The 22,627-nt window shown below is 39.6% G+C and overlaps 1 protein-coding gene across 1 annotated transcript; it reads right to left on the bottom strand.

Annotated features, from left to right (window-relative positions):
* Positions 1-1,213: 1,213 nt before the first annotated feature.
* LOC147620218 (fe(II)/2-oxoglutarate-dependent dioxygenase 4-like) lies at positions 1,214-3,122 on the bottom strand. Its single transcript, XM_086772407.1, has 3 exons — positions 2,234-3,122; positions 1,831-2,152; positions 1,214-1,684 (listed from the first exon to the last, which is right to left on the bottom strand). Exons 1-3 carry the CDS (start codon positions 2,743-2,745, stop codon positions 1,427-1,429), a joined length of 1,092 nt encoding a protein of 363 aa, XP_086628533.1. The 5' UTR covers positions 2,746-3,122; the 3' UTR covers positions 1,214-1,426.
* Between the last annotated feature and the right edge of the window lie 19,505 nt (positions 3,123-22,627).

Raw genomic sequence — 22,627 nt, 5'->3', positions numbered from 1 at the left:
CACTGCTCATGTTCTTGCATTCTCACACATGTTGGGGACACCTATATATCAATCTAAAGCAACGTTATAAATATATATTATACATTATAGAAAGAGCCAATTCAACCAAACCACACTCCTCTTGACTCATCCTTAATTCCATTAACTAAGCCTTAAAACCTCCAAGATCTTCGTTGCGTTTTTTGATGATCGCGTTCTATATGTATGATCATCATCTTATTATTCGTACACATAGCTTGCATAGTAGACTGATCGAATCATCAAGCAGCAGGGACTGGAATTTTGAGTGAATCTACGTATGCCTTCCCCTGGAAGCCCTTGGAAAAGAAATTGAGAGAATACTCCCCGTAGAGAGACGCTTGATAGAACGCCGCATTGTCTTCCTCCACGAGAAGAGCAGCTGGCGCAACGGTCACATTCTCTCTCTCTCTCTCTCTCTCTCTCTCTCTCTCTCTCTCTCTCTCTCTCTCTCTCTCTCTCTCTCTCTCTCTCTCTCTCTGCTTCGTGTGTCTCGAATTGTGCTTCATTTGTCTTGAATGGCCGCTTGCTCTCTCTCACTTTGTCTCGCGGGAGTGAGCTCCTTGGTCGCTAAGGCATGGCCAGTACCTTAGTGTATGTTAAGGTATTAATTTATTAATGAGTGGGCATTAATAAATTTTTAGGCGCAGCTTGAATATAGGACTCTGAGAAAGTACTAGTTGATACAATACCGTAGGCACCAAAGAGGAAAAAATATTCAAAGCTCGCGGACGATAAGCTCACAAAAAATTATCCCCCATATAACTTTATGGAAACATACTAATAAAAGGAACAATAAACATTATTTTCTGTCTCTCTCTCTCTCTATATATATATATATATATATATATATATATATATATATTTATATATATAGATAGATAGATAGATAGATAGATAGATAGATAGATATATATTTAGATATATAGATATATATATGAAAGAAGAGTTTCACAAATGGTAAAAATTTGGAGGTTTGGGAAGGGGAGGAGAAAGTTTGTGGAGGTTCGAGTACAATTTGAATTTGGAAGTCTCAAAAGACGTGTGAAGCTCGAGTTTGCTGACTGGTACTAATATAAGGAACAGTAGACGTTATTTTCATTGCAAAACGAGCGTTCGAGCACTGGTCATGTTCCTGGATTCTCACACATGTTCGGGAGTTTTGTGCTTCTTAAAATTCTAGGACACCCATATATCAATCTAAAGCAACGTTATAAATATATATTATACATTATAGAAAGAGCCAATTCAACCAAACCACACTCCTCTTGACTCATGCTTAATTCCATCAACTAAGCCTTATAGTCCTCCAAGATCTTCGTTGCGTTTTTTGATGATCGCGTTCTATATGTATGATCATCATCTTATTATTTATACACATAGCTTGCATAGTACACTGATCGAATCATCAAGCAGCAGGGACTGCAATTTTGAGTGAATCTACGTATGCCTTCCCCTGGAAGCCCTTGGAAAAGAAATTGAGAGAATACTCCCCGTAGAGAGACGCTTGATAGAACGCCGCATTGTCTTCCTCCACGAGACGAGCAGCTGGCGCAACGGTCACATTCTCAGCCGGGCTGCTGCAAGAGAGGACTGTCATTCGGGTTTGCTTCGAATTCAGCACAGCACGATGCTCCACGCTCCTATACCTTCCATTAGTGAAGATCTACAGAGCCAGTAAGGTCGGTCACCACACAGGAATACAATGTGATCGCTTCTCAGATTCATGAATTATCACCAATTAAATCGATATATTTAATGGAACTAGCATCAAATTGAACGTCGGAGCTAAATCGATTGAAATTAGCCCACCTGCATCTGATCACCAAGGTTGACGAGGATAGCGTAGGGCACCGGCTGGACTGCAATCCAGCCTCCGTCCTTCTTCACTTGAAGGCCAACCACATCGTCTTGCAGCAACAGAGTGAGGCCGCCTGGATCAGAATGGCTTCCCGTGCCAAGTGCCAACTCGGGCTCGGGGCATGGTGGATAGCGATTCACGTGCAGCAGCTGCCTTGATCCTTGGAAGGCTTCTTCGAAGAAAAGGGGAGGCAAACCGAGGCCCTCTGAAATGACAGCCAGGAGTTCCTGCGCCAGCGCTCGCATCTCCTTGTTGTATTCGAGAACGGTTTCTCTGGTGGCAGTAAATCAAGGCCATCAATAAAATAACCTATTCAGCTACTATTATAAATGTTTTAACAAAAGGAGCACCCACTTGTATCCGGCAGGCTTCTCCGGCCACTCTCGGTTGTCGACCTGACCGGGAGGAAGGCACCAATGGCGCAGCACATCTCTCCACTCCAAGACGCTGTCGTTGTAAGGATTGAAGCTGGTCCCGAAACGAAGAGCCTTGCCTTCTGGCAGGAACTTCATTTCGTGAGAAGAGAATTTCATCTTTTCCTCCACAGGCAGGGCGAAGAACTCGTCGGCCACTTGCCGCATTCGATCTAGCAAGGAGTGAGAGACAGGGTGGTTAATGAGTTGGAAGAATCCCCAGTCTCTGCAGGCTTGTGCAACTTGTGCGACGATGGAAGCACGCTGGCCGTGATCGTGCAGCCCCGAAAGATCGATCACGGGAACGGCACCGATACGAGCGGCGTCTGCAGGGTCAGAGGAGAGCTCATCAGCAGGGCGAACATAGCAAGCAGGGACTTTCTCGACACCTGCCTCTACCATAGCGTGCACCCCCCTCAACAAGGTGGCGGCCGGGAGCTCATGATGATCCATCGTCCCCGGGATCCCTCTTACAGTGATCTATTGTAAGCAGCTGCAGGAAAGACAGACTAGGCGTTCCACAGGGAGTAACTATCTCATCTAGAATGAGCTCTCTTCGGGCGCACTCATATATATATATGTGTGTGCTGGGTGAGCGCCAGAGAGTATTCTAAAGCGCCGATGAGGAAAGCTAATTACCGGAAGAAAGACTGATCAGTCTCTGAAGCTGATTGATTCTTCACAACTTCCAAGGCCCTAGGGGCTAGGGCCTGCGCCGGTGGACCTCTGACAAACCATGTCGCAGGGAGACGTGCATGCGGAGAACTCTACGAGTCTACGGTTCTCTGTCTGTCTGTCACCAAAAACGTGGCGCCGGTCAATGATTCTCTTGGACCTTGGGTAAGCGAGAGAGTAGCCTGCGCTCTGCAAGACGCATGTGGGGGGGACGGTGGACCTCTCACAAACCATGTCGTTTAGCGTAGACGTGCATGCGGAGAACTCTCCGAGTCTACGGTTCTGTCGCGCCATTTAATGATTCTCTTGGACCTTGACTTGTTCCATTTGAAAACGATCGTTCAAAGAGGCGCATGGCATTTTAAACCAAGGCTTTAAAGATGAATCGACTTCTAATCCAACCCTATTGACCGATAATCTAACCCTATAAAGAAAAAGAGACGTGAGTGAGTGAGTGAGAAAAGCTACGTGTAAGGAATACCCGACTGAAACATCTTGGTGGTATGCAAGTTCAAGCTCGACGACGCCGCACATTCAATTGTTATAAGCCTTTCACGACGCTATCATTGACCACGCCACCTAGATCAATGGCATACTCTCATTCAAGGCTAAGAATGCCGAGGGGCCAGGGTGATCAACTCTTCAAGTGCTGTTGGACCATCACAACATGAACAAGGAACAAACATGCCAACATGAACAACAAAAAACTCGCAACAACCATGAACAATAGACATATGAACAACAAAAAACTCGCAACCATGAACACGAACAAACTTGCCAAGAATCGAGAGCTGTAATATTACAATGGAGATTGAAAAAGCCAATTATATGAGTCAAATAAGTACTTGAATATCTAAACATGTGAGTAGTCCAAATACATATTTCAACATTCAAATGTCAATGCATAGATATACATATATTTAAAACTTACCCAAAAACGTGTCGCTCACATTCTTGCATTATAGATATGAAGTAGAGTTATGTTGATCATAAACGCATGCATAATGCATACTTAAGTCATGTTTCATAGAAGGGAAACCTTTACATATGTTTTTCAAAATTTCCTTCAGCTTTCCAAAATAAAATAGGTAATCTTCGACTTCTGAAAATCCGAAAATAGAATCTCCTTTCCAAAATAGGCCCATAAACTTTCCACCAAAATAGATTGTCTTCAACTTTGAATGCAAAATCTGATCTTCTTTGCAATTAATCTTCTTCTCAAAAGGGCCCATCCACAAAATGTGAGAATAATCTTGCCCTTCTACTTTCCAAAACAGACTGTCTGCAGCCTCTCTGCACCATCTATTACAGAATGTGAAAATAAATTATATGAAGTTTAAAAACAAACAATTTGAAGCCTACAATTTTAAGCAAACTGGATTCATCCCCGTTGAATCCCATCAGCCCTACACATAAACTAAATAAATAAATAAAAACCCAATTCAATGGTATTTTCTAATTTAAATTAACAAATAGTGCAAATCATACCTTGTGCTTTCACCATAAATATGGCGACTCGTTTTGCACTGGTTCTCTATAAGTCAATTGCAGGATTAAAATCATAACTCTCAAGAGAGGGGCTTTCAATTGACACATGCATGAGGGCATCTAGACTTCTTGTATATAAAGAGTTTCGAAGCCGATCCTTGATAATGTTTTGAATACTAAATCCTCGTTCACACGCTGTTGTGCTGGCACATTGAAGCATGGATATGTGTGCCAATTTAAGTAGCATTGGATACTCAGCAGATGTGGTGGGGTTTCTGTTAATAGACAGCCACGTGTCTCGCAAGCTGTTATTACGAGCTTCCCATTCATAGGGTGCTTAAGCTTTGAAATGTTCATACTCCTTCTTCACTTGCAACTTGTCAATAAATAGGATCGATTTCCTTCTCACTTTCCAACAACTTTGCTTCACCATAGTAAGAGGACAAAGTTTTAATTTCTTTAAATCCATAGTTCTTGAGTGGCTTTCCTCTTGGAAAGCTAGAAGGTGCTAATGCCTTGAAGCCTTGAACAAAATCCTTATCTGGGAATGTTCTAGCAAGATACCTATCACCAAATTTAAAAATTCCTTTTGGAAATTGAATGCCCTCCTCCAAATTTATGCCATCCAGATTTCTATGAATGCTTATGGATCTATACATATTGCCTCGACGAGATGCTCGAAGTGAGGCAAGATGACCCATAGGAGGTCCATAGTCTCTAGGATAATATGATACCCCATTATGCTATATAGAGGATGAACTACCGTAAAAATATGTGTATCTCAGTTTCTATGAGGCCACCTACTACTACTACTGATATATCAACAAAGCTTCTTTGGAAAGTTTTACTCATTGTAGATATTAGTAATGCAACGGTTAATGTTATGTATAGACTGATTCGCTTCATGCGACTAGAAAGCCCATTGACATGGCCAATCATAGTTGAAGCACTGTTAGTGCCCAAACAAACCATGCTGCTTACATCCAAGTTTAATTGAGTGAAGAAAAATCTGCAATACTCATACAAATGAAGTGTTTTACCCCCTTGTATTTCTACCAAACTGAGAAATACGATTATTGGTTGAAAATCCTCAATTAAAGAGGCATAGAAAATCAAATGTTGTGTGAGTCCAATGCCGATAGACTCATCCATCATTAAACTAAAATACATAGAGGACTTTATCCTTTCTACAATTTATTGCAACAATGCATCACTTATGCAATATATAAAGTTAGTGCATGCCTTTTCATTGATATAGATCATGTGTAATGCATGGGCATTTAGATCAGTTTCAACAGTTTAGGATGCTTACTGCTAAAAGAAAGATTCTCCTGTGTAATAAAATATGCAACGAGAAAGAGATTAAGAGTGGCGTGATTAGTAACTTACTTTGACGTGTTCATGCTATCTATTATCAACACCCTTCTGTCATTACGCATGTACTTGGCATCTTCATGTGCCCTAGTCTTAGCATGCTTAGTAAGGGCATGATGCTTTATATTAATTAAACCAGCTTTTCCAGGTTCACTTTTGGAATGAATATCGTTCTTGCAATATTTGTAAAAAATCCTAGCAACATTAGTATCAAAAAAAGTCCATTTAAATGTGATCATCCAAGCCTCATTCCATGCTTGTATGCATTGCTCTTTCTCTAAATCCTCCTTTAGGGTGAATCTAAGTCTACCTCAATTGATACTCTTCCTTCCCCATGTCGATGAGACTCTTCACCCATGGACATCCGCTTCTTCTTGGAGTGCTTAGGGGGTGGCCTTTGTTAAGTAAATCTAAGCAAGTTCAACAATGTTCATTGTTTAGGTGATATTTTTCTAGAATTAAAAGAAACTAATCAAAATTGTATATTCACACATCATGCCTATAGCTATTATAAGATGCGAGTTTGAACATATCATTATGCCTATAGATTGCATGAGTTATTTCCCAATCAATATAACATTTTCTATAACACAACATAGATTTAAAAAAATATACACAAGAAATATGTTGAGAGATGTAATCGCGGTGTTGTGTGTATGTGGGAAAGCACCCTAGAGGTGCAAGATATTGTGGTAAGATAAGAATGCCACATGTAATATTGTATGGTATGTGATTGTTGACAAAAAGAGTGGAAAAGGGAGTGCCACGTGGATGATGATGTGTAAAGTGGGATAAGGCTAGACAGCCTATATCATTAAATGGTTCATTGTGAATGCAATAGAATAGAGATCTTGTGTTGAATGTGCAATCTCTCTCTCTCTCTCTCTCTCTCTCTCATCATGGAGTTTGTGTGGTATAATCCACCTTAATCTTTTGCTTTATCTTGTGTCTATCACCATGATCAATCCCATTTTAGGATTGTTATCATAGTATCCTACCTTGTGTGGGCTCTTGGTCATGGGGGTGAATATCTATGTATAGTTTTCTTGGTTATGAGTTCATTGATTAAGCATTATTTTCAATTTATTGTAAGAAAAATTTAGCACACTCATAATCATTAGTATTACGTTTGGAGAGGGATTATGCTCATGGAGATTTGGAGATGATGGTGCTACCATGGAAGCTTAAAATGGAGATTTCAGCAAAGATGAAGTCTTGGAAGTTGCCTCATCGCCAAGGAAGGTGCAAATTGGAGTTTTTTGCAACATTGAAGGTTGGTTTTTTGTGGATTTTACCTCATTAAAGTATTGGTGAGTATTGGAGAATGCTTAATGTAAACAAGGTTGCTTATTTATGGGATGAGTGAATCTCATGGCTCTTGCAAGTTGGCAAAGAGTATGTGTGGAAGTGAAAGGCTTATCCAAGCAAGGGGCAAGCATTGTGGGCAAGGAAAGGAGCCCATGAATGTGCACATCAAATGGAGGGATGTGCCGATTTGATCATAAAATATGAGCAATGTTCGGTGGAAGCAAGAGAAAGCTTTTATAAGGTATATCAACTTGGTTTCTCTTTACGAGAAATTGCTTATGAAGAGCACACTAAAATCAATGCATGCGCAAGATGAGCAAACGTAAGAAAGCTTATTTGGAAGCTTATGAGCCACAATGGTGGTTATTGAAGGCTCAATATGGAAGACTACCGAGGTAAAACATTCAGTAGCTATCAGAAGAAGGTTTTGAAGCTTATGAAGAGCTCAACACACAAGCTTGTGTGTAAGAGATTATGGAGCACAAGGAGGTTGCAAGCTTGGCAAACTAAAATGCCAATAGAAAGTCTTGAAAGCAAAGCGAGCAATGAGTTTGCAGAGAAGAAGGCCTCAGAGAGACTGCCATCGAGTGAGCACTACAAGAGAGCTGCACAGGGAGAAGCAAAGCAGAGCAAGAACCAACAAAGGAAGCCAAGGCTGACACCACTCTAGACTCATGCAAATCGAAGGATGTAGAGAATCAAAAGGGCAAAGATGAGGAGCCAGAGGCTAGAGGTTATCGAGAAGAGAGAGGTTGAAGTGGGGTTTTTTCTTGGTGTTAAAAAAAAGACTTTCAGAGGCCATGCTATTGCAACTGCTGCAAGTTGGTAAGTGTAACTGGCCCTGGACATTTACAGCTACATCCGTAGTATGTACCAATGGAAGAGAAAGCCATCAGCAAACAATGGCAGCACTAAAGGCCAATACGAGGTGAAGATAGAGGAGCTTACCATCCTCTCAAGAAAGATAGTAGGGAACACTTTGAAGTGTGGAACATCTCCTACCTGTGAATCAGTGGGGTAATGAGGTCATTGAGAGGAGACAGGCGAATGCCTTTAGTAGTAGTTGCAAGAAAATTGAAAGGTTGTAGGCACAAGAGGTGCAGAGGTGCAATAGTGAGAAAAGCTTGGAGTAGCAGCATCAGTCACCTGAAGATCATCATGGAAGCTTGGCGAAGCTTGAAGAAGAAGAAAGCATGGAAAAGCATGCGGGTTCCATGTGCAGGTTGTCCCTGATGCCCCAGCTGAAGATTGCAGAGAGAGTTTGGCGCGTAGCAGCAAAGAAGAGAAGGCTTGGCACTATGCATTTGCCAGCAATGATGCGATTTGGCTGGCACGTTATAAAAAAAAGAAAACAAAAGAAATTATATTTCTATATTAGTTCTTATTAAATTTAAGGGAGGATTCACACACACCTTCATTAGTTGAAAACTATGAAGAAGCATTGAGACATATTCACACACATAAATATGAACTCAAGAGGTAAATGTTCGAATGCAGGTTGCGGGCCAAAATGGATTTTATTTTATTTTTCACCCATGGATCGCCTTGAAATATCAGCCCGATTTCGACCAAAAGGTTTTGTATTTTTACAGCCAGCTTATGGGGGTAACCGTACCCAAGTCTGTGTGCTCAAAACGAGATGTTTATTCACCCATTGGTATGAGGGTTGCCCTGCCCGAGCTCATCGAGAAGCTTAAAATGGTTGTTTTGATGTGTGCATGCGTGATGCACGTGTGAGGTGCATCCACATGGGTTGGTTTCCACCCGAACTTCTATGTTCAAATCGAACTCAGTGGTTCCGCTGTGAGCGAGTGGGCTCAAAATGGATTCGATGTCTAAGATAGTAGACACGCGCACACATGTTCGTTTGATGAACACTCCAATGTATCATCGAGGGGGAGTGTTGAGAGGTAGCAATTGTGGTTGTACAATGCTACAATGTTATGGGTGATGGGTGAGTTGTGGAACACCGCGATTAAGAGGGGGTGTTAAGAGATGTAATCAGAGTGTTGTGTGTATGTGGGAAAGCACCCTAGAGGTGCAAGATGTTGTGGTAAGATAAGAATGCCACATGTAATATTGTATGGTATGTGAGTATTGACCAAAAAGAGTGAAAAAGGGAGTGCCATGTGGATGATGATGTGTAAAGTGGGTACAGCTAGAAATCCTTATCATTGTTTGGCTCATTGTGAATTCAATAGAATAGATATCTTGTGTTGAGTGTGAAATGTCTCTCTCTCTCTCTCTCTCTCTCTCTAGTCATGGAGTTTTAAGTGTGGTATAATCCACCTTAATCTTATGCTTAATCTTGTGTCTATCACCATGATCAATCCAATTTTAGGATTGTTAACAAAATAAAGCTAATTTCGTAATATTGTTTGGATAGCCTTCTCTTAGGATAGAAAATAATTTTTTTCTAATGGTTGGTCTCTTTCCAAACCACAGCAGAACTTCAACACAAACCCTAAGTCTAATAGGATGCATGACATTTGTGATGAGTCTGCCACCCTAATAAAGGTGACCACCTTCATCTTTGCTAGAAAGTACACCATGCATCTATGCCATCCCAATCACTAAAAAGAGAAATTCCATCTCATTGTAGACGACTACCTTCTCATTGTAGATGCTATGGGTAATTATATGAGCACAAAGGGAACGATTGAGCCATGGCAATCCATAATTTTAGCATGGAGACACATGAGATATCATTTCAAGGTATAATGTGAGTGGATTAATGCATGCGATCACTTTCATCTACCAAGGATATCACCAAGAGCATGCATGATAACCTAGCATTGAGCTTTATGCACCAACACGAGAGGATAGAATATGTATGAAATATAAGGGAGACCATTCATTATAACCTAGCATACATTTTGATGCAAGACAACACAATCCATATCTAAAAATACCACATAGCCATAAACATGCCAAATAGGAACGAATATTTTAACATTAAAGAGAGACAGGGAGGTGAGAGTTAGAAAAGAGGACTGAAGAGTTAGCAAAGAGAAGGGGAGAGAGAGAGAGAGAGAGAGAGAGAGAGAGAGAGAGAGAGGGATAGAAAGAGAGAAGGAGAGCCAAGAGAAGGATGGGAGGTAAGAGAAGGATAGAGAGAGAGAGAGAGAGAGAGAGAGAGAGAGAGAGAGAGAGAGAGAAGGAGAAATAAAAGAGAGAAGGATAGATATTAGAGAGAGTTAGCAAAGAGAAGGATAGAGAGAGAGGGGAGGATGATAGAGAGAGTGAGCAAAGAGATGGATAGAGAGAGAGAGGAGGATCTAGAGAGCAAGAGAGGGAAGGGGCATAAGAGGTAAGAGAAGGATAGAGAGGAAGAGAAGGATATAGAGAGCAAGAGAGGGAAGGATGATAGGAGGATAGGAGGTAAGAGAAGGATAGAGAGGGAGGGTGGGAGAGTGAAAGGGAGGGAGGGAGGGTGGGAGAGGGAAAGGGAAAGGGAAGGAGAGAGATGAGAGATAGGGAGGGTGAGAGAAGAAGAGAGAGGGAGGGTGGGAGAGCGAAAGGGAGGGAAGAGAGATGAGAGATAGGGAGGGTGAGAGAAGAAGAGAGAGGGAGGGTGGGAGAGCGAAAGGGAGGGAAGAGAGAGGGGGAGGGAAGAGGGTGGGAGAAGGAGAGAGAGAGAGGGTGATGTTGTGGGTTGGGCGATGGGTGGGACAAGGAGAGAAAGAGAGGGAAGAGGGTGGAGAGGAGAGGGAGGGAGGGTAGGAGAGTGAAAGGGAGGGAGAGAGAGGAGAGAGAAGTAAGGTCACAGAAGGAGAGAGAGGGAGGGTAGGAGAGAAAGGGAGAGAGAGAGGGAGGGTGGGAGAAGGAGAGAGGAGGATATAGAGATGGATATAGCCCACACCACACTCTCTCTCCTAGAGAGAGTGAGAGAGGGAAAGGGAGGGAAGAGAGAGAGAAGGAGGGAAGAGGGTGGGAGAAGGAGAGAGAGGGTGGTGTGGGCTAGGCTGGGCTAGGCAGTGGGGCGGCAGCAATAGTTAGAGAAAGATTATTCTTGTAGGGAGAAAGGACAGCCAAGAAAAGCTCCCTCCACCAAGCTCGCTCGGTGACCATTCCCAATCATGCGTATCTCAGTTTCTATGAGGCCACCTACTACTGATATATCAAAAAAGCTTCTTTGGAAAGTTTTACTCATTGTAGAAAACCTCTCCAAGATATCAACCATGAAATCAATGCTGTTAATAAACTGTAGGGTGGCAACTCTTTGGAAAAAATCTGGATTCTCAGATTTCAAGAGCATAAGAAGTGGCTTAAAGGATTCACACTTTAAGTATAGTAGAGGATCTGCTCAACCATCTCACTTAATGGATACGACTCATACTAAGCTCAACACAACCAAACTCTGCCTCTAACTTCTTCAATAATGCACTTCGAGAGAAAATTCTAGCAATCGCATTGACTACTTTGTCAATTCCTTATGCACATTGAGACCTCTTCACACATCTGACACATAGAGACTTGTCCTATTAGCAATGCAATGGATTGATCTCATGTATGGACTGATCCGCTTCTTCATGCGACTAGAAAGCCCATTGACATGCCCAATCAATGTTGAAGCACCGTCAGTGCCCAAAAAAACCATGTTGTTTACATCCAAGTTTAATTGAGTGAAGAAAAATCTGTGATACTTATACAAATGAAGTGTTGTACCCCCTTATATTTCTAGCAAACCGAGAAATATGATTATTGGTTGAAAATCCTCAATTAAAGAGGCATAGAAAATCAAATGTTGTGTGAGTCCAATGCCAATAGATTCATCCATCATTAAACTAAAATATGTAGAAGACTTTATCCTTTCTACAATTTATTGCAACAATGTATCGCTGAAGCAATATATAAAGTTAGTGCATGCCTTTTCATTGTGATATAGATCATGTGTAATAGATGGGAATTTAGCAAATCTCATCAGTTTTAGTAGTTTAGGATACTTGCTAAAAGAAATATTCTCTTGTGTAATAAAATATGCAACAGAAAAGAGATTAAGGGTGGCATGATCAGCACTTTCATTTGACGTGTTCATGGTATCGTTAATCAACACCCTCTTGTCATTACGTATATACTTGGCATCTTTATGTGCCCTAGTCTTAGCATGCATTATGCTGTATATTAATTAAACTAGCTTTTCTAGATTCACTTTTGGAATGAATATCATTCTTAGAGTATTTGTAAAATATCCTAGCAACATTAGTATCAAAATAAGCCCATTCGAATGTGATCAAACCTCATTCCATGCTTGTATGCATTGCTCTTTCTCTAAATCCTCCTTTAGGGTAGGTGCATCTAAGTCTACCTCAACTGATACTCTTCCTTCCCCATGTCCATGGACTTCTGCTTCTTCTTGGAGTGCTTAGGGGATGGCCTTTGTTGAGTAAATCCATGCAAGTTCAACAATGTTTATTATCACTACAACACATCGGGGGCATAGCAGCGTTTATTTTGTTGGGATGTTGTGGGGATTCCGGTCGCTGCCCCATAGCAAAATAGCGATCCGCACCAGTGAAATTTCACTGTTAGTTTATAGCAATGAATTTTTGTTGTTCCATAACCTAATATCACAAAGTAAAGAGGCTACACTTTTATTATCCTACATCAAGGTTTAATTTAGGATTGGTTGGGTTACTAACCTGTCGACAGTGTTAAGGTAGTACGAAAGTATCTTTCTCATCATTCCAAAACTTGGTGGAATCAATTTGAAAGAATCCATTTGGATGTTTCTTCACGGTTTCTTGAGCGCCTCTATATATCACCTTGAACCATTTGACATTAAAGATGAATAGACTAAATGATCTAAATCCAACCTCAAGAATATCTTGAATAGTAACACAATACTCAAGATTATCCTCTATGGCATTGGTATCATGTCTACTAGCTCGACTTTCTTGCTCAAAAGTTTCCATTACACCACAATCAAATGTGTTTCTTTTAGAATCCACACGCTTCATGAAAAAGTACCTTTTCTTTGACCATATTGCATTATATAGTTTGTACTAATATTAAACAAAAGTATGAAATTTAGTATAGTGCATTCAACAAGGTATATACATGAGACAGAGATGAAGAATGCACTTACTTGGGGGTCACATCTTCTTGCATACTCATGCTCTTCTCTTCTGATCGTCTCTCCATTTTGCAATGTCATCGATATTGCCATACGAAGCTGTTCTATATTGATCACATTTGGTAGAGTTTCCAAGAGTTGGGTGAGAATGGCAAGCATCTATTTGCTCTTCTGAAGGCTCTTCTCTCATCCTTTCATCTATTGATTGCATCCTTGTATCTCCCAATCTACTTCTCCGTGATGGAACTATTTAGAATGTAGAATGTATTCACCTTGTGGCATAATGCTTCATCCAGTCTATGTTGCCCTCCTTTTCCCTGAGGCACATTAGTGAGGTAGTCGATCATCCTCGTCATTGCTCCATAATCGTGGCAAGGAAAGATCTATGCGAGATAGATGTTTTGAGATATACACAAGAGACTCTTGCATCAACCATCCCTCATCCATGCTTGCTTTTGGCCTTGCTCTTTGTCTCACAAACTCCTTTAAGGTTTTCATGAACCTTTCAAGGAAAAACATCCATCAAACATAAACAACACCACACATCGCCACTTCATCAACTAAATGAACCACAAGATGCAATTGGCTAGTGAGAATTATTCTAGGAAAGTTATCCTCAATCATACACACTTCCTCAATAGCATTGAGACAAGCCTTAATGGATGTAGGATCTATCTCCTATAAGGATATGTACCTACATACATAGCAATCATGTGTACTATTTACCAATACGTAACTTGTGAATGCATGAGAATACCAAATAAGTAATATAACTTCTTAGCTAGTGAATTGAAGAGAAGATTCATACCTCACTAAGCTTCCCATTTTGTAAATAGCCTCTCTCACCTTCTTATCTCCACAACCAACTATAGTAATTGGTAAAATAAACTATGCATAGAAAAAAATGGAAGTTAGTATATGAGTCTACAAGTTATGTACCACAAAGAGAAAATGAATAAGTGAATATTTATATAGTTGTAATACCTTGTGCCAATCATGTGTCTTGAGGGTATATAATTGTTCCTCTCCTTTCTTTTTGGTCTTTGTCAAGGCACCCTTCAGTGAATGCATTACTCCCGTTGGTGTACAAAAAGAGGCAATCACACTTTTCACCTTATTGTACTCCATCTTGGTTAATACCCATGGTGCCTTTGGTAGGACTATGTTGCCACTCTCACTTTCAATTGGCTATACACTTTGAAGGCAAAGAATAATAAGGAAGTGTCTCAAAACCGAGGAACTTTATCTTCTTGTTGCAAATTATCCCTATAGCAGCTCTCCCCACATTGTAGACATTGTGTTGCATCTTTATTAACTCCTCTAAATAACATGAAATCATTGGGACATGCGTGTATTTTGTGTAATCCATACCTAGCATAGAGAGCAATTCACGACACCCATCTCATGAGTTTGGTAATAGATTTTGAGGGGGAAGAATATTCTGGAGAAGCCCACAACATAACATAAGACATCATATGTCAAAATATTAACAAGGCCCGAGTATATAGAACATGACCCATTTTCTATTTGAGAGAATAGAATGAGGCAGTCTTACCAAAGAAGACTGGTGACAATTGCATCACTCCATCCATAAGTTGTTTGCAAGTTTAATAGCTCCAAGTTTGCTCGTAGTGTGGAGTACGAGCATCCCTCATACTACAAAGGGGTGCTTGCCTCTCTATGCAAGGTTTCCTCCTCTTGTGACATTGGAGCTTGCTCACTATCATCTATGACCTCCCGTCCAAAGAAGTCATTCACCATGTAGTCCATCATGAGATTCTCTTCCTCCTCATGTGGCAATGGTGGAGGCACCTCATTCATTGGTTAGGAAAGATGAGTCTCGGCCATGCTTTCCATATGAAGCCTTGCCACCTTCCATACTCTACCCGATGTCATTGAATGGTGTGGCATGTTACCTAGTACTCTCATATGGTTCTCCTCCATTTCATCATCTGCACTTAGTCGTGCCAATGCCTCATGAAGACTATATGTCCAGACATGCTCAATTGTTATATGACATTGTCATATATATTGGTCCTTGCATCACTAACACACATAACGAATTTTTTCTCTCAGCCATGCCTCCGAACCAACTTCCGACCCTTGATGATCACTGTCAAACATCTTCAACTTGCCAAAAACTGATTAAGGGTTCAAACAAATGTGTTAATGAGAACTAACTTTTTTATTTACTATGTTTCTTTTTTGTAGGTTTATTCAAGTGAACAAGGGTTAAGGATAATCCTCTCATACGGCATCTCATTAAAGAGGTAAGCCCTCTTTTTTCATTTTTTGTTATGTTTCTTTTCTTTGTGTTTTTGCACCCTTGGGTGCCGGGGATTAGGGTTAGGTCAATAGGCTATGCAATAAGCGTATGCAGTAGGCTTATACATAAGCCTATTACAATAAGTCTTATGCATAGCCTTATGTAATAGGCTATGCATAAGCCTATTACATGCATAGCCTATGCAATAAGCCTTATGCAATAGGCCTTATACATAGCCTATTACAATAAGCCTTATGCATAGCCTTATGCAATAGGCTATGCATACGCCTATTGCATAAGCCTTATGCAATAGTCTTATGCATAGCCTATTGCATAACCCCTTATGTAATAGGCTTGTGCATAAGCCTTGTGCATAAGCATATGTATTAGCCATTATGCAAAAGTCTTATGCATAAGGCTTATGCAATAGGTTTATACATAGGGATTATGCAATAGGTTTATGCATAAGCCTTATGCATAAGGCCTATTGCATAATATGTTAAAATGAACTAATGTTTTGATTTATTATGATAATTGTTTGTAGGTCTATTCAAGTGAACAACTACCAAGGGATTAGGCCACGCGGTGGCTCATACGAATTCTCAAAGAAGAGGTAAGCCCTCTTTTTTCATTCTTTGTTTATGCTTCTTCTCTTCAAGTTTTTGCACCCTTGAGTGCCTGGGATTAGGGCTAGGTCAATAGGCTATGCATAGGGCATGCATAAGCTATGCATTGCCTATGCATAAGGGCTATGCATAAGCTATACATTGCCTATGTGTAAGGGCTATGCATAGGTTATGTATAGCCTATGCATAAGGGCTATGCATAGGCTATGAATAGGGTATGCATAGGCCTATGCATAGAGATATGGAGCATTGTTATAGGCCATCTAGAATGCTGTTTATGTCAAGTTAGGAGTGGTTATCCGCAAGAAGGTGGTTATAGTGGAGGGGGAGCCCTCCATCTTCTCACTATCCTTCTCTTGTAAAAGAGGAGTTGACTTTGTCTTTAATAGTGGGAAGCATGAGGAAAGTGCTCAGAAGCTATCATCAGAAAAGAGCACTGTCTACCCTACTTATCTAAGCAGTACTGTAGGAGGTCTTAACAATGTTCTTATATCACATGTTACCTTTTATGTCTAAGCTTTAAGCATGCCTTTTGTTAGAGAAATTATGTTTTGTTGCCTCATGCATGTATTTATAGGCAATGTCGATCGACCCCTCATAAGACTCTGATATGGCAAATTTGTTATCTATTATAAACGAACGATATGGGTAACAAGCTTGGTCTTAGTTTACTCAGGCACAAGTATGGTTCCATCAAACCTTTTTATATACACAAAGTTAATGTTTCTCTATTCAAGCAACGCCTATAGACGTGCTCGCTATTTTGCGCGTCTATCAAGCGTGTCTATAGTTGCTTTATGTTGTTGTGGGAGGCATGTTGAGGCATGTGACAAGGTTTTAATAAGAAGGAAGGGATATATAGCCATATCAAAGCTACTCATCCAAGGTATGAAGCCTCATCCTCTGTATGTGTTTGGCTTACCCCAACCACATACCGTAGCAGTGGCATGACACCAAAAAAACTTAGCTATTCAATGTTCCATAGCCAAATACAAACACATTGACGGTTACATTGACTGTAGAGAAGCCCAAAAAAAAAATCAACATTCAAGTATAACATGTATAATAACATATTTACAGATGCTAGAAGGGTCCACTCAGCCATTGTGAAGTTCTATTACGCTCAAGATAAGGGAGACCAACCCTTACATATTGCATAGTCAAAGATGGAGCTATGGTACCTAGGGGCAGTTGTTGTAGTGCCATATGAGAGTCATGATACTCTTAAAGTAGTTGTTCTGGCACACAAAAATTCCAAGCATCATTGATGCTAAGAATAAAGGTGAGAAGCTTGTGGTGGATAGGGTAGGAAACTTTACAATAGAGTGGCACATGAGTGCTAACTTGAAAGCATTGAAGTGCATTTATGGGTTGTGTGGTGGTACTAGATGAGCAAATCCATGCCTCTATCGCATTGTAGGCATGAACAATCCAAAATGGTACAACCATATAATGGATTGTTCAAAGCCTCCATCTAGAGATAAGACAAAGGAAGTAACTAGTGATGAAGACCAAACCAAGGCTAAAGGGAAATCAGCCATTGTGAAGTTCTATCAGTGCATAATAGTAGAGGACCATCGAGGGTTATCTTATTTTTGTTATCAATCTTGATGAGGCAAAAATCCTTAAACATCAAAAAATTGAAAGAATCAGTATAGGACTGATGCACAAAGCTTTAAATTACGCTCAAGATAAGGGAGACCAGCCATTACATATTGCACAGTCAGAGATGGAGCTATGGTACCTAGGGGCAGCTATAGTGCCATATGAGAGTTATGATACTCTTAAGTAGTTGTTCTAGCACACAAAAATTCCAAGCATCATTGATGTTAAGAATTAAGGTGATAAGCTTGTGGTGGATGGGGTAGGAAACTTTACATTAGAGTGGCACATGAGTGTGACTTGAAAGCATTGAAGTGCATGTATGGGTTATGCGGTGGTACTAGATGAGAAAACCCATGCCTCTATCGCATGGTAGGCATGAACAATCCAGAATGGTACAACCATATAATGGATTATTCAAAGCCTCCATCTAGAGAAGATAAAGAAAGTAATTGGTGATGAAGACCAAACCAAGGCTAAAGGGAAATCAAATACCGGGAGCAAGGGAAAGTCAACAAAAATAGCCAAAGTCAAGGGTAAGCCATGTATTATGCCTAAGGATCCCAATTGGGATCTCATACTTCCTATAAAGCTAGAGAGAGTTCACATTTTTACTTCACATGTAATAATTAGAATACTAGATAAACTATTAAAGCTTCATCTTGACTATGCTCATTCCATTTTGCCATCAGAGCTATCGGATGTATGTCTAAAGCAATGCGAGATATTATTCTCTAACATGGGATTTCATGGTGGACATGTACAACTTAAAAAGGATGACAAGCAATAAAGTACCACTATCCGTGATGCTTTAGCAGATGTGTCAATGGGAGGAGTCAAAGCTGCGAGGTTCTTGTCAAACTATGAGAACAAACAAGTTACAATAGTACGGGAATGTTGGAAAGCTCTATGCGAGCACATAACTAACCACGCTAGTGATCCAAGGATGACAAAGCTCTATGCGAGCACATAACTAACCAGGCTAGTGATCCAAGGATGACAAAGCTTCGTATGAGAGTCTGGATAGAGCTTGATAGTTTTATAAAACTCTTACGTAATAAAATGATTGAAGGTGATTACACAAGTCCTTTTGAAACAACAATCAATGCGCTTGTAAAAATAATTGTAGCTGCATGGGGGAACAAGCTGGACATAACCTTCTACTCAGTAAGATATTTTGATTCATGTAATTTGTATATTGACTAATTAATATTATTACATAAATTGATTAATAATATGGGCTTTCTATGTGAAGCATATTTTGTTTACACATGGCCCATACTTTGTAAAGAACTAAGGGCCTCATGCTACATGGAATACTCTCGGGGGGGTCACTATATGTAAAATATCCCTATCGTGTGCGTTCAAGGCCTATATTTTAAATCCTTTATTTGTGAATTTTTTAATCTATATAATATCCCCTTTTCTTTATGAATCTGTAAATTTTTTTGAAAATTCTTTTAAATCATACCCTTATGTAAATATATTTCTGTAAGTTTCATAAATTAAAATTATGCTTCTGTTGAACGCACGTGATATTCACATTTTTTTGTGAGTGACCCCCCAGAGGGAATACTCAAGGCATAGAAAAATCACACTATGCAGCTCGTATCAACTATTTTCGTACAACTCGACACAGTGGTGGAAAAACAAAACAAAATGCAGTACAAGAGCACTTCAATACATTCTACCAAAGGTAAATTCAATGATACAATGTAATTCTTAAAAGCTAGGTTAGTTCATACCTCACAAAATATAGCCACTATAATAAACTTTCATTATGCTCAATAACGCATATCTTTATGAAAGATGGAGATTCAGAGAGAGAGAAAGTTGTTGGTGATGCAAGCCCACACTATGTACTAAAAATTACTTTGCATTAAGATAAATACTATGTAACCAAAAAATATTTCATTACAAGTAGGGAAAGTCTTCTTCTTTTCCCCTTCTTCCTCTGTTTCTCTTCCTCACATAGTTTGCCCTCTTTTTCGGGTTTCTCTTGTTTGGGAAGTTGTTCACCCTCTTTTTCAAGGTAGTCCTCTTCGGATAATTTCTTGCTCTCATCTTTTCGAGTAGTTTGCCTTTATATCTCAGTAACTTTCGGTGTGGAAGTCTCTAGGAACTTCCTTAGCACAAGCTGCAAGCCTGCATAACATAAAAAATACCATGCCCTTGATGCCCACAACCCTGGACCATATCTAAATATACGTATAGCTTCTTTCTTCTCCATCAACATGATCTTTTCTACATTATGCCATATTTTAGAATATCCTAAGTATGTTGACAAAACCTTTATAGCCATTAATGGAATGTGTGGATCATCTGAATAATTCTAATGGTAAATGATCAACACATCTAGAGGTATCTTGGAAATATAGTGTCTGAGGCCTAAATCTCTGGCAACAAAAGTATGTTTACCTCCACCTTGGCGGCCAAGGAATCCATCTTCATATGCTGTCTCAAGCTAAAAATAGAAGACATATAATTTACTCTACAAAAATAAAAGCTTAATTTATTCTTATAAATACCTTTTTCTTTTCATCTTCAACAAGTCACCTATCCTCCCACAAGTCATTTGAACCTTGTGGAGGGTTCTCTCCTTCTGATCATGGTGTCTTTGTTGGATCTCTTCCCATATTGAAAATTCCCATGCTGTCTTGAATAGCTTTAAACTCTTCTTTTGTGGTGGGGAGAGTTTTTCTTGTTCTTCAATCTTTTTAATGCACATTTCTAAAGCCCTTGGTGCATCAATGAAATTGCTCCCTTGACAACCATCTACTATTAATCCAAGGCAATAGTCTTCTCTTAATTCAAGAGCTTCTAGATATATCTCAGAGGAGTACAAAACTTTTATTGTCCTTGAGTGGGAACGATAGCAGGCATGGGAGAGTGATCTCCCTCTTTGAAACCTCTATAGTAACATCCTTTTCCTCTTGCAGCTTTCCTTGAAATCAATAATGTTCATCAAAATCCTTGCTTAATATTTCTTCATGTTCCTTATCCAAAACCATTTCTACATCATTCAGTTCTTCTTGATTTTTAATATCCTCTCTAAAAATGCTATAGATTGTACACCAAAAGTTTCAGGATTACTCTATCCATCATCCTCAATGCAAGCTTGTGCATGCAGATAGAAAATCAAGGCTACATTATGCTGAAGGAGCGTGCATTTTCTATTATGTGACTTGCACTGGGGTCAACAGTAATTTTTCATCAGGAAGTACGAAAGTATCATGTGCAAAGTCTACCAAGATCGATATCAAAGCTTGTTGCTAAAGAGCACATGTGGGTACACACCATCAAATTGTGATTTAGTTTGCAATCGTAATTCAATATTGTTATCCATCTGTCTTGCTTTAAGTCTTTTGTCTCTTGGAAGATTGCTTTGTGTTTGTGTGAATGCACAAGTTATATTTTTAAAACATGGTATTGAGTGCAAGCTCTAGACAAGGCTTGTTTGCAAGTGTCTTTGTGGTAATAGATTTTGAGAAATAGCTCAACCTACAAATAACACAATCACAAGGGTTTCACCATAACTGATTGTTGAAGAAAAGTTTTGATTATACACTCAGTGACTCTAGAAGCTCAAGTTAAGATCAACATACCATAGTGTTATCGCGCTATTGGGCTTGATAGGAGGCCATAGTGTATTACGGATTCCTAACACAAATAATTTTACCGAATCCATATCTTGTTTTGTTTTGGCATAGAGCAAAAAGGATTGAAATGCTCTATGTGCCATTGTCACTAGCATCACAAATTCTATTTTTATGACTTTGATTCAGCACATGAATTATACTTCAAAAACCTGGTTGATTCTAAGAAACTAGTATGACACTACCATTAGGGAAAATTGGGACTTATTTTGGGGCCCTGTAAGATAATCCACATCACCCTATTTTTGTGACACAAAAATTAGAAAAAGGAAGGAATTTCAACACTTTTGTGTATTTTAGTAGAGAGAGATAATCAACACGGTGGTTCGGACCTTCTTAAATGCTCAAGAATATATTGTCGTCCTATGGGTGCATAATAAATATCAAAGGAATAAAGGCGCAATATGTATCTATAGGTAAACGAGCTCTCATTAATGCACTTTTTGAGTGTGTTTATTTCCTAGTGTGGCGAAGGATTTCCCTTCTAGTGAACTTTCCCTCCCATTTTAGGCATTTAAGTGCATTTCTCATGAAATCATGTTATTGCGAGCTCATCATTGTGCTACATTGTGACTTAGTTACATCACGTTGATATGGGAGAGAAGAGGAAGCCATATCATATGCATATTGATCTTGAAGAAGAATATGCACCTTTGAAGAAAAGAAAGCATCCCCAGCTTTCAAGCAATGGAAGAGAGAAGGAAGAGATGAGAGCTTCAGGCTCAAAGCATATAGACCTATGGTGGGATGGATCAAAGCATCCAAAATAATCCTCTAACCTCAAGCACACCCTCATTCTCAAATCCAACCTCATTGATTAGATATGTTGGCGATGGTCACCTAGGACTGATTGGTTATTGCAATGCACTAAGCCAATCTAATAACGTTCTAAAAGACTTTAACTATGCAGCATAGTTGGATTATAGTCATTTGCAACAAATGTACACCTCTCTTCAAGAAAGAAGTTCACAACTCTTGTGTAAAATAGAGTCTCAATCTAAAACAATACATGATCTTGACCAGAAATTACAAAGTTGCACATGTAAAAGCAACACCCATTGGCATGAGAGCAAGAAAAAGGAATCTGAGGAACATAGAGCAACTTAATCCGAGTGGTGGAGGAGTCAAGAAAAGAATACAAGGTAATAAACTTCTACATTTCTATGATACAACATTTAGTGCATGTAACTTGTAAATTTATTACAAGACGAATTCATTTCAGATGTTTCCTACATCCAAATAAAGAAAACATGGAATTTGATTT

This window comes from Cibotium barometz, chromosome 32 (assembly GCF_041138505.1).
Source record: "Cibotium barometz isolate CiBa-2024 chromosome 32, ASM4113850v1, whole genome shotgun sequence".
Lineage (NCBI taxonomy): Eukaryota > Viridiplantae > Streptophyta > Polypodiopsida > Cyatheales > Cibotiaceae > Cibotium > Cibotium barometz.
The sequence above is the reverse complement of the archived record's forward strand: the minus strand, read 5'-3'. Positions and strand labels throughout refer to the sequence as shown.